Here is a 12,910-nt window from a genome sequence, read left to right as displayed (position 1 = left end):
CTGATGTTGTCCCCATCACTCTGGCCTGTCCTGGCCTTGCTCCCACTGGATCTAGGGCAGAACGTGCTCCTTGATGACCTCAAGGAGTGGTGTTTCTCCAGGTGAGGATGAGGAGACACAAAGGGTAAACAAAAACACCATTTTTATTTATTTGATATAATTTTGGCTCATTAATGATGAGGCTTTGGGCAGGAATCGGGACATTCCTGATATTGTCCCCATCACTCTGGCCTGTCCTGGTTTTGCTCCCACTGGATCTGGGCAGAACGTGCTCCTTCAGGACCTCAGGGAGTGGTGTTTCTCCAGGTGAGGATGAGGGGACACCAAGGATAAGCAAAGAGGCCATTTTTAACTCTTTGATATAATTTTGACTCATTAATGATGAGCCCTTGGGCAGGAATAAGGACATTCCTGATGGGTTCCCCATCACTCTGGCCTGTCCTGGTTTTGCTCCCACTGGATCTGGGCAGAACGTGCTCCTTGATGGCCTCAGGGAGTGGTGTCTCTCCAGGTGAGGATGAGGAGACACAAAGGGTAAACAAAAACACCATTTTTAATTATTTGATATAATTTTGGCTCATTAATGATGAGCACTTGGGCAGGAATCAGGACATGTCATCTCCATCACTCTGGCCTGTCCTGGCCTTGCTCCCACTGGATCTAAGGTAGAACGTGCTCCTTGATGACCTCAAGGAGTACAAAGTGGTGTTTCTCCAGGTGAGGATGAGGGGACACCAAGGACAAACAAAGAACCCATTTTTAACTCTTTGATATAATTTTAACTCATTAAACGTGTCAGTGATGAGCCTTTGGGCAGCAATCAGGACGCTCCTGATGTCGTCCCCGTCCCGCAGCTCCTCTGGGGTCAGTCTCCAACTTCAGGGTGACGTCCCACGCCAGCACCAGCCTGTCCTTGGCCTGGAGTGCCACGGCCGCTGCCACCAAATTCAAACTCAGCTGGAGCCCCGTGGGAGCAGCAAAAGGTGAGCAGCATAATTATATATTATATAATTTATATAATATATATAAATATATAATATATATATTTATATTTAAATATATTTTATATAATATTATATATTATATAAATTATATAATTATAATTTATATATTATAATTATATATATATATTATATATAATATATATATATTATATATAATTATATATATATTATTATATATATAATAATTATAAATATATATATATTTATATATATATATAATTATATATGTTATATTATATATAATATATATAAATATATATATAAAACTATGCTAAAAGATTAGAAGAAAGGATTTCATCAGAAGGCTGGCTAAGAATAGAAAAGGAAAGAATGGATAACAAAGCCTTGTGGCTCAGAGTCCAAGCCAGCTGGGCTGTGATTGGCCATTAATTAGAAACAATCACATCACCAATCACAGATGCACCTGTTGCATTCCACAGCAGCAGATAATCATTGTTTACATTTTGTTCCTGAGGCCTCCCAGCTTCTCAGGAGGAAAAATCCTAAGGAAAGGATTTTTCAGAAAATGTGAAAATTTTCTGCACCTTCCCAAATTCCTGACCTGCTCCTGGGGGTGGGAAAGAGATCCCACAGCTGGGAAACCTGGTCCTGTTGCAGGTCCTTCCTCCTCTTTCTTTTCATGGTTTTATTTATGTAAATAATCCCCAGAGCTCAGGGCAGTGCAGCAATTTCCTCTGGAGGAAGGAAGTGAGCTCCAGGCTCTGAAATATCCCTGTTTTTCCAGGAAAACAGGCTGCCAGGAAGGAAGTGAGCTCCAGGCTCTGAAATATCCCTGTTTTTCCAGGAAAACAGGCTGCCAGGAAGGAAGTGAGCTCCAGGCTCTGAAATATCCCTGTTTTTCCAGGAAAACAGGCTGCCAGGAAGGAAGTGAGCTCCAGGCTCTGAAATATCCCTGTTTTTCCAGGAAAACAGGCGGCCAGGAAGGAAGTGAGCTCCAGGCTCTGAAATATCCCTGTTTTTCCAGGAAAACAGGCTGCCAGGAAGGAAGTGAGCTCCAGGCTCTGAAATATCCCTGTTTTTCCAGGAAAACAGGCTGCCAGGAAGGAAGTGAGCTCCAGGCTCTGAAATATCCCTGTTTTTCCAGGAAAACAGGCTGCCAGGAAGGAAGTGAGCTCCAGGCTCTGAAATATCCCTGTTTTTCCAGGAAAACAGGCCGCCAGGAAGGAAGTGAGCTCCAGGCTCTGAAATATCCCTGTTTTTCCAGGAAAACAGGCTGCCAGGAAGGAAGTGAGCTCCAGGCTCTGAAATATCCCTGTTTTTCCAGGAAAACAGGCTGCCAGGAAGGAAGTGAGCTCCAGGCTCTGAAATATCCCTGTTTTTCCAGGAAAACAGGCTGCCAGGAAGGAAGTGAGCTCCAGGCTCTGAAATATCCCTGTTTTTCCAGGAAAACAGGCCGCCAGGAAGGAAGTGAGCTCCAGGCTCTGAAATATCCCTGTTTTTCCAGGAAAACAGGCGGCCAGGACTCGGTACCTGGGCAGCAGAGTGCTGGCCCATCGGATTGAGCAGCTGGTGCCCAACACCCTGTACAGGGTCGGTGTCCGGGCCGTGTTCAGCAGGACCGAGGGGCCCGAGGTGACCCTGACTCACCTCACAGGTGAGTCCTGATGGGAAAATGTGGAATTTTTCTTCACTCGGGGGTCTCCAATGTGGTGGCGTCTGCATGGGGTCCCGGGACGAGGGAAGAGATGAGAATCTTGACTCCATGTTTTCAGAAGGCTGATTTATTATTTTATTGTATATATTGTATTAAAATATATATAATTTATTATATATATTTTATTATATTTAATTTAATATAATTAAAACTACACTAAAATATATATAATTTATTATATATATTTTATTATATTTAATTTAATATAATTAAAACTACACTAAAGAATAGAAGAAAGGATTTCATCAGAAGGCTGGCAAGGAATAGAAAAGAATGGAATGGTAACAAAATCTTGTGACTCTCAGATAGTCCGAGCCAGCTGACTGTGATTGGCCATTAATCAAAAACAACCACATGAGACCAATCCCAGATGCCCCTGTTGCATTCCACAGCAGCAGATAATCATTATTTACATTTTGTTCCTGAGGCCTCTCAGCTTCTCAGGAGGAAAAATCCTAAGGAAAGGATTTTTTTCATAAAATATCACGGCGACAGAAAAACCCTCCTGCAGTTTGGGAGGCAAAGCTTGGCTTGATCTTGGGTGTGGGATTGGCTCAGTTCAGGTCAGAGCCTGGTGATAAAAACGCCACAGTTTTGGGTTCAATCCTCATGTTCATCCCTTTAAAACTCTGATCCTGGTGGATCCAGCTCAGGATATCCTGTGGATGGTGGAAGCGTGACCAGCCCTGGTCAATAATCCATGGCTGTTCCCATGGGAGGGAGTGAACAGATCCCTCTGGCACGTTGGACAATCCCGGATTTATCAACGCAATTCCCAGAGTTTTTATCCAAAACCACCTCAGGAATGCAGGAGTCTCTGCAGGGTCTCTCACCAGCCTGCACCCTTGGATTTTTGGGAATTCCTTGGATTGTTGTCACTATAGGACTCAAAACAACACAAGCACACACCGCTGCTCTCAAGGTGGAAAAAGGAAATAAAAAAGTTTATTTTCTGACTCCAACATTTATAGATTTCCAAAAGAGACAGTGGGCTGGAGGGTGACAGTGCCACCTCTCCAATGACACTGGGCAAGCCAACAGCCCATCAGATTTCTCCTCCTCCATAAAAGAGTAAAAAACAATGAGTTATTTACAGAAAGTGTGTGAGAAAGATCCTTACATGAACATAAACATCAGAAGGCTTAGAAAATCTTAAAAAATCAGGGTGACAGGTTGTGGCTCTGCCTCTTCCAACACGGAATTCTGGCTCCTTTCCACGTCTTATTTGCCTGATTCCATCCCAGTGAGTTTTTTGTGGAATTTGCAGATGTGTCTGGATGATCCTGGAATTCTTTTGGTGTCCCTCTGCGTGTCACCAGTTTGGTGTGGGTGGTGAGATGTCAGGCTGAAATTCCTCAGCTTGGAACCCCTTGGATCCATTAGGAATTTCAGCCTGGAATCCTGGATAACGTGTGGAAAGTAGACATTGCATGAATGCCCAAATTTTCCTCCTCCACCACAGCTTGGAGCCGTGGTGCTGCTCTGTGACCGAGCTGAAATCTTATCCTGGTTCATTTTTCCAGCTCCTTCTGGAGATTCCAGCCCCATCCCGAGCATCCAGGACCTGAGGGTTACCGACACTGGTGCCAACACTTTGAAGCTGGCTTGGAAAAGCCTTCCTGGGATCAGTCACTACAAGATATCCTGGGAGCCACCCAATGGTGAGAACCCCAATCCTTGGTCAGGGAGCACAAGGAACCCACAAAAATGGGGAGTTTGGCCCAGGAAATTCCTTTTCCGTGGCTGGTTGGGGTAGGGGACAGGTTGGGCTCCTCCAAACAAGCCCTGAGCTAAGATTTAGGCTCTAACCAAGGGTATAAATGTAGCTGGGATTTGGGAATTCCAAGAATTAGCTCTTTTCCACGTTTGTGACCTCATCTCTCCTCTGCCTGTGCCTCAGTTTCTGATGAAATCCTTTCTTCTATTCTTTCAGTGTAGTTTTAATATATAATTTTCTTTTAATATATCATAAAATAATAAATTTTTGCTGGGTTCCCAGGATGAGCGAAGAGATGAGGGTCTGACTCCATGTTTCAGAAGGCTGATTTATTATTTTATGATAATATATTATATTAAAAGAAAATTATATATTAAAACTACACTAAAAGAATAGAAGCAAGGATTTCATCAGAAGGCTTGCAAGGAAAAAGAATGGAATGATAAGAAAATCTTGTGACTGACCAGAGAGTCCGAGACAGTCAGACTGTGATTGGCCATTAATTAGAAACAACCAACGTGGACCAATCACAGATGCACCTGTTGCATTCCACAGCAGCTGATAATTATTTTTTTACATTTCGTTCCTGAGGCCTCTCAGCTTCTCAGGAGAAAAAGATCCTAGCAAAAGGATTTTTTAATAAAATATATCCGTGCCTCAGTTTCCCCATGGGCAGAATGAGTGCCTGACTCTCCTCCCCGGCCAGGTCCTGTCAGATGTGTGTGTGAAGCTGCTGTAACCATGGTAACCATGTTACCCTTCCTTTTCCATGGACACCAGGGGTTTTTTGGGATGTCTCCTCTCAGGTGACGCGGAATCCTCCCGGCTGCTCCCGGCAGAGGCCGTTCCCTTCACGATCCCCAAACTGAGGGACAACACCACCTACGCCATCTCCGTGTGCGCCCTGGGGAAGGGGCAGCAGGGAAACCCCGCGGTCCTGACGGCCACAACCTGTGAGTGTGGGATTCAGGGATTGGGATAACGGCGTCTCCATGGGGGAATGAAGGAAAATGAGCAGTTTGGGCTGATGGACAAGCGCTTTATGGCTGGAATTCCAGAATGTTTTGGGTTTTTCATGGATTGGGATAACGGCATCTCCATAGGGGAATGAAGGAAAATGAGCAGTTTGGGCTGATGGACGCTTTATTGCTGGAATTCCAGAATGTTTGGGGTTTTATTGCTGGAATTCCAGAATGTTTTGGGTTTTATTGCTGGAATTCCAGAGTGTTTTGGGTTCCATGGATTGGGATAACGGCATCTCCGTAGGGGAATGAAGGAAAATGAGCAGTTTGGGCTGATGGACAAGTGCTTTATTCCTGGAATTCCAGAATGTTTTGGGTTTTATTGCTGGAATTCCAGAATGTTTTGGGTTTCATGGATTGGGATAACGGCATCTCCATAGGGGAATGAAGGAAAATGAGCAGTTTGGGCTGATGGATGCTTTATTCCGGGAATTCCCGAATGTTTTGGGTTTCATGGATTGGGATAACGGCATCTCCGTATGGGAATGAAGGAAAATGAGCAGTTTGGGCTGATGGACGCTTTATTGCTGGAATTCCAGAATGTTTTGGGTTTTATTGCTGGAATTCCAGAGTGTTTTGGGTTTTTCATGGATTGGGATAACGGCATCTCCGTAGGGGAATGAAGGAAAATGAGCAGTTTGGGCTGATGGACGCTTTATTGCTGGAATTCCAGAATGTTTTGGGTTTCATGGATTGGGATAACGGCATCTCCATAGGGGAATGAAGGAAAATGAGCACTTTGGGCTGATGGACGCCTTATTGCTGGAATTCCAGGATGTTTTGGGTTTTATGGCTGGAATTCCAGAGTGTTTTGGGTTCCATGGATTGGGATAACGGCGTCTCCGTAGGGGAGTGAAAGAAAATGAGCAGTTTGGGCTGATGGACACTTTATTGCTGGAATTCCAGAATGTTTTGGGTTTTATTGCTGGAATTCCAGAATGTTTTGGGTTTCATGGATTGGGATAACGGCATCTCCATAGGGGACTGAAGGAAAATGAGCAGTTTGGGCTGATGGATGCCTTATTCCTGGAATTCCGGAATGTTTTGGGTTTCATGGATTGGGATAACGGCGTCTCCATAGGGGACTGAAGGAAAATGAGCAGTTTGGGCTGATGGACAAGCGCTTTATGGCTGGAATTCCAGGATTTTTTGCGTTCCATGGATTGGGATAACGGCGTCTCCATAGGGGAATGAAAGAAAATGAGCAGTTTGGGCTGATGGACGTTTATTGCTGGAATTCCAGAATGTTTTGGGTTCCATGGATTGGGATAACGGCGTCTCCGTAGGGGACTGAAAGAAAATGAGCAGTTTGGGCTGATGGACAAGCGCTTTATTGCTGGAATTCCAGAATGTTTTGGGTTTTATTGCTGGAATTCCAGAATGTTTTGGGTTTCATGGACTGGGATAACGGCGTCTCCATAGGGGAATGAAAGAAAATGAGCAGTTTGGGCTGATGGACAAGCGCTTTATGGCTGGAATTCCAGAATGTTTTGGGTTTCATGGACTGGGATAACGGCGTCTCCATAGGGGAATGAAAGAAAATGAGCAGTTTGGGCTGATGGACGCTTTATTGCTGGAATTCCTGAATGTTTTGGGTTTCATGGATTGGGATAACGGCATCTCCGTAGGGGAATGAAGGAAAATGAGCAGTTTGGGCTGATGGATGCTTTATTCCTGGAATTCCTGAATGTTTGGGGGTTTATTGCTGGAATTCCAGAATGTTTTGGGTTTTATTGCTGGAATTCCAGAATGTTTTGGGTTCCATGGATTGGGATAACGGCATCTCCATAGGGGAATGACGGAAAATGAGCAGTTGGGGCTGATGGACAAGCGCTTTATTGCTGGAATTCCAGAATGTTTTGGGTTCCATGGATTGGGATAACGGCATCTCCGTAGGGGAATGAGAGAAAATGAGCAGTTTGGGCTGATGGACAAGCGATTTATTGCTGGAATTCCAGAATGTTTTGGGTTTTATTGCTGGAATTCCAGAATGTTTTGGGTTCCATGGATTGGGATAACGGCGTCTCCGTAGGGGAATGAAGGAAAATGAGCAGTTTGGGCTGATGGACCAGCGCTTTATGGCTGGAATTCCAGAATGTTTTGGGTTTTATTGCTGGAATTCCAGAATGTTTTGAGTTTTATTGCTGGAATTCCAGAATGTTTTGGGTTTTATTGCTGGAATTCCAGAATGTTTTGGGTTTTTCATGGATTGGGATAACGGCATCTCCATAGGGGACTGAAGGAAAATGAGCAGTTTGGGCTGATGGACGATTTATTGCTGGAATTCCAGAATGTTTTGGGTTTCATGGATTGGGATAACGGCGTCTCCATAGGGGAATGAAGGAAAATGAGCAGTTTGGGCTGATGGACAAGCACTTTATTGCTGGAATTCCGGTATGTTTTGGGTTTTTCATGGATTGGGATAACGGCATCTCCATAGGGGACCAAAAGAAAATGAGCAGTTTGGGCTGATGGACAAGCGCTTTATTGCTGGAATTCCAGAATGTTTTGGGTTTTATTGCTGGAATTCCGGAATGTTTTGGGTTTCATGGACTGGGATAACGGCGTCTCCATAGGGGAATGAAGGAAAATGAGCAGTTTGGGCTGATGGATGCCTTATTCCTGGAATTCCAGAATGTTTTGGGTTCCATGGATTGGGATAACGGCATCTCCGTAGGGGAATGAAACAAAATGAGCAGTTTGGGCTGATGGACGCTTTATGGCTGGAATTCCAGAATGTTTTGGGTTTTTCATGGATTGGGATAACGGCGTCTCCATAGGGGAATGAAGGAAAATGAGCAGTTTGGGCTGATGGACAAGCGCTTTATGGCTGGAATTCCAGAATGTTTTGGGTTCCATGGATTGGGATAACGGCATCTCCGTAGGGGACTGAAAGATAATGAGCAGTTGGGGCTGATGGACAAGCGCTTTATTGCTGGAATTTCTGAATGTTTTGGGTTTTATTGCTGGAATTCCGGAATGTTTTGGGTTTCATGGATTGGGATAACGGCATCTCCATAGGGGACTGAAGGAAAATGAGCAGTTTGGGCTGATGGACAAGCACTTTATTGCTGGAATTCCAGGATTTTTTGGGTTTTATTGCTGGAATTCCAGAATGTTTTGGGTTCCATGGATTGGGATAACGGCATCTCCGTAGGGGACTGAAGGAAAATGAGCAGTTTGGGCTGATGGACAAGCGCTTTATTGCTGGAATTCCAGAATGTTTTGGGTTTTATTGCTGGAATTCCAGAATGTTTTGGGTTTTATTGCTGGAATTCCAGAATGTTTTGGGTTTTATTGCTGGAATTCCAGAGTGTTTTGGGTTCCATGGATTGGGATAACGGCATCTCCGTAGGGGAATGAAAGAAAATGAGCAGTTTGGGCTGATGGACGCTTTATTCCTGGAATTCCAGAATGTTTTGGGTTTTTCATGGATTGGGATAACGGCATCTCCATAAGGGGCTGAAAGAAAATGAGCAGTTTGGGCTGATGGACGCCTTATTCCTGGAATTCCAGAATGTTTTGGGTTTCATGGATTGGGATAACGGCATCTCTGTAGGGGAATGAAGGAAAATGAGCACTTTGGGCTGATGGACGCTTTATTGCTGGAATTCCAGAATGTTTTGGGTTTCATGGATTGGGATAACGGCATCTCCATAGGGGAATGAAAGAAATTGAGCAGTTTGGGCTGATGGATGCTTTATTGCTGGAATTCCAGGATTTTTTGGGTTGGAAGGGGGCCTTGAAGATCATCCACTTCCAACACCTTGTGTAGGTTGCTCCAAGCCCTCTCCAACCCGGACTTGTTTCTTCTCAGATCCCACCAAAAACCAGACATTGATCCTTTCTTCTGATTACCAAGAAATATTGAGATTTCCCTGTCTTCCCCTGCCAATAATTCCCATTTTTGTGGCACATTGTCTTGGAATTCCCTCTTTAGGCAATACCTTGACACTCTCCAGCAGGTGAAGGCCAACATCCGTCAGGAGTTGTGCCAAAAATGGGCAGGTTTGAGACCAAAAAGAGGAGAAAATCAGGGATGTGGAGCCAACACTGGGACAGGCAGGTTTGAGATCCAACAGAGGAGAAAATCAGGGATGTGGAGCCAACACTGGGATTTCAGGGAGCATCTGGGATAAAAAAACCACAGGAAAACTTCATTACCCACCCCAAAACCTCAAGTTTCAGTCAGTTTAGAGTCCAGACTGAAAATCTGTCAAAATTTCCACCAATTCCCACCAAATGAGAACCTGGTCTGATTCAGCTTCTTGGAAAACACCTGAAGTGCTGGAGGATCTCCTCCCTTCCACCAGAATCATGGAATTTGGGAGGCAGAAATGTCCCCAAAGCCGTTTCCAGCCCCGAAGCTTTGTCCCTTTGCTTTTCCAACAGCGGGTTTGCCCAAAGTGTCGGAATTCGCCGCGCACGAGGCCGCGGATTCCAGCATTTTGTTGTCCTGGAATTCTGTTCCTGGAGCATCCCTGTATTGGCTGACGTGGGGATTGTCCTCAGGTAAGGTTTGGTGAGGGAAGGAAACCCTGATCCATCTCCTGGGCTCCTCTGGATCCTGGGGGTTTCCATGGCTTCCTTCAGCTCAGCTTCTCCATTTGGGCTGAAAAAGAGGGAAAATGGGAGCTGGAGGAGGCTCCCAAAATGTCCCATTTGGACCATTGCAAAATCCTCAGGAAAAGAAAAAAAGGAGGGGTGGGAATAGCTCGGGAAAAAAAAGGAATTTTGGCAATATCTGCATCCCACCAAAAAATATGCATTTTTGTCATCCATGAAACCTCATTTTTGTCTGTTTCAAATCTCTGCAGTGAAGGGCTTTTAAAATTTCCTTAATCATTCCTCACCATTCCTTTTCCCGACGGATTTGGCTTTTCAGGATTTGCCCTTTTAAAGCACTGATTCCATGATTTTTTTTTCCCCTGGATTGGACTAAAATCCTCTTTGAATTTGGAGTTGTCCCTTTGGCTTCGACCACAGATTTTTTCTAGGATCAGTTCACGTCCAAAGTCAATAACAAAACCAAATCCAACAGAATTCCCTGTGCTCCCTGCAGTGCTTTTGGAGCTACCAGGAGCATTAATTTTATTTTATTTTTTTTTTAATTCCAAGGATATTTCAGGATTGGCAGCTCCATATTTGCAGGTTGTGTCACTCAGGATGAACGGTCCCATGAGAGCAGCATTTTTTTGGGATAAATATTATGGAAAAGTGATTTGGGAACGGAACCTTTGGAATTTCGGGGTGATTTTAGTGATCCAAAGCATCCTGTGCTGTGCTGTTCAAATATTGATTGGGAAGGATGCAGAAATCCCTGATTTCAGAGTTGTCAGGGAATCAGGAATGATAATCCCATGTCTGTCAGTCCCTCCATCGATCCAGCTGGAATGGGTTCATAAATATTGATTTCCCATCACCAGCAGATGAATCCTGACCCCTCTTCTCCATAGGATAAAATTTATAATTCTAATTTTTTCTAGTTAATTATCCCGACTGCCAACATTGGTGTATAAAAGCAATTTAAAATTTGGCCCTTATTTTTTGCCTTGAATAATTTTCCTTCACACAACTTGATTTTTTTTCCCTAAATGAACATTATTTTATTACACATTTTCCTTGCTCCTTTTGAAGCTCATTTAATGCCCTTTCCCCTGCTGATTCCATCCAGCCCATCCCATAAAAAATTGGATCCCTTTCTATTCCGCTTGGGATCATTCCACCTGTGGATCAGACAAAATAAACCAATTATGGCTGTTTTGACAAGACTTCCCAAAATGAGGGAAGCACAGGAGTTTAAATCAAATTTTAAGAGGGATTTTACTATTTTATTGAAAGGAGGAACACCTCCCTTCCAAAAATTTTTGTGGAGAATTGAGAACAGCAAACTGGATTTGATCCTTGGAGATCTTGTCCAACCTTAATTCTATGTATGAGGTGATGACAGTGGAGCAGATTATTTGCCCCAATTTTATTTCTTGCCGTACAAACTGAGCTTTTTTGGGTGATTTTTTTTTTTTTTTAAAGTAAAATGTTATTTCAGAATAAAAAAGGTTACAAATTCCACTTTGAACAGTGTCACACGCATCATTTGTTATTTCTAAAGTAAAGCACTTAGGAAATGTCAATCATTATTATGACACTTTTTTCCTATCATTATTTTAAATCAAAACTATGAATTGTGTGCAACCAAACTTCTCAGTCAAGTCTGATTTTATTTTTCATCAAACTTTCCATTCATTCCCAGAAAATAATCTTATTTCTATCCATAAGAACCGCTGGCTAGAAATTGCCCTCTCAGCCTTGAGCACCAAATTCCCTAAATTTTTTGCGTAAATTCCAAATTTTCAATGCACAAAATCGGCATCATTTCATCTGGTTTAGGACCTGACCATTGCACTTTGTTAATTATTTGCTTTTATTTCTCCAAATCCCGGGAATCCTCCCCAAATTTGGCACCAAAATGGGAATTACTCGGTGTTTTCCTGGCTCCCAGTGATGTTCCTCCTGTTTTCCACAGCTCCTGCTCTTTCCCAGGAATTGTTACCGGCAGCTTCCCGATCCCATCGAGTGACAGGGCTGAGCTCCAAGGAAATTTATCTGTTTTCCATAAAACCAATGTTTGGAGACTTGGAAGGACCAGAGACAACGCTCCTTGTGCAAACAGGTCTGAAGGATGGAGACCTGGATTTTCCAGTGAAAACTGCTCCTGAGGCTGGTTTTGGGGTTTTAAATTATTTTTTCTTTTTGCTGGAGAGGCTAAAAAAGGTTTAAAATTCACTTTTTCTGTTTGGGTCCTACAGCAGGAGCTCCCAGGGAGGCACCAACTGCTCCAGCGGTTCCTGCACCCTTGGATATGAGGGAATCTCCATCAGGATCTCCCAGCAGTGGGGGGACCTCTCCTCTCCCAGTGCCCACCAGTACAAAACTCCCAGAGCCACCAGTTTGGACCAGCACAGCCCTGCCTGGGCCAAGTGAGTGTGGAGGTGATGGGGATGATGGGGATGATGATGATGTAGAAATAGTCAAAGCTTAGAGACCAAGATCTTCTCTGGTCCAAAGCTCAGAGATTTTCTCTGATCCAAAGCTCAGAAACCAAGATCTCCCCTGATCCAAAGCTTGGAGATGAAGATCTTCTCTGATCCAGAGCTCAGAGACCAAGATCTTCTCTGATCCAGAGCTTGGAGACCAAGATCTCCTTTGATCCAAAGCTTGGAGATCAAGATCTTCACTGATCCAAAGCTCAGAGACCAAGATCTCCCCTGATCCAAAGCTCGGAGACCAAATCTTCTCTGATCCAGAGCTTGGAGACCAAAATCTTCTCTGATCCAGAGCTCAGAGACCAAAATCTTCTCTGATCCAAAGCTCAGAGACCAAAATCTTCTCTGATCCAAAGCTCAGAGACCAAGATCTCCTTTGATCCAAAGCTCAGAGACCAAAATCTTCTCTGATCCAAAGATTAGAGATCTTCTCTGATCCAAAGCTCAGA

The 12,910-nt window shown here is 43.9% G+C and overlaps 1 protein-coding gene across 1 annotated transcript in view; it reads left to right on the top strand.

Moving 5' to 3' along the window:
- LOC102072566 (uncharacterized) overlaps positions 1–12,910 on the top strand; it is a 188,983-nt gene that overhangs the window by 42,974 nt on the left and 133,099 nt on the right. The window contains exons 15-21 of the mRNA XM_074540384.1: positions 855–983; positions 2,470–2,619; positions 4,203–4,340; positions 5,203–5,349; positions 9,811–9,930; positions 11,942–12,088; positions 12,225–12,395. Coding sequence (XP_074396485.1) covers positions 855–983; positions 2,470–2,619; positions 4,203–4,340; positions 5,203–5,349; positions 9,811–9,930; positions 11,942–12,088; positions 12,225–12,395 — 1,002 coding nt within the window. The remainder of the gene's footprint in view (positions 1–854; positions 984–2,469; positions 2,620–4,202; positions 4,341–5,202; positions 5,350–9,810; positions 9,931–11,941; positions 12,089–12,224; positions 12,396–12,910) is intronic.

The sequence above is a fragment of the Zonotrichia albicollis genome, chromosome 4, assembly GCF_047830755.1.
Source record: "Zonotrichia albicollis isolate bZonAlb1 chromosome 4, bZonAlb1.hap1, whole genome shotgun sequence".
NCBI classification, from domain to species: Eukaryota; Metazoa; Chordata; class Aves; order Passeriformes; family Passerellidae; genus Zonotrichia; species Zonotrichia albicollis.
The sequence above is the reverse complement of the archived record's forward strand: the minus strand, read 5'-3'. Positions and strand labels throughout refer to the sequence as shown.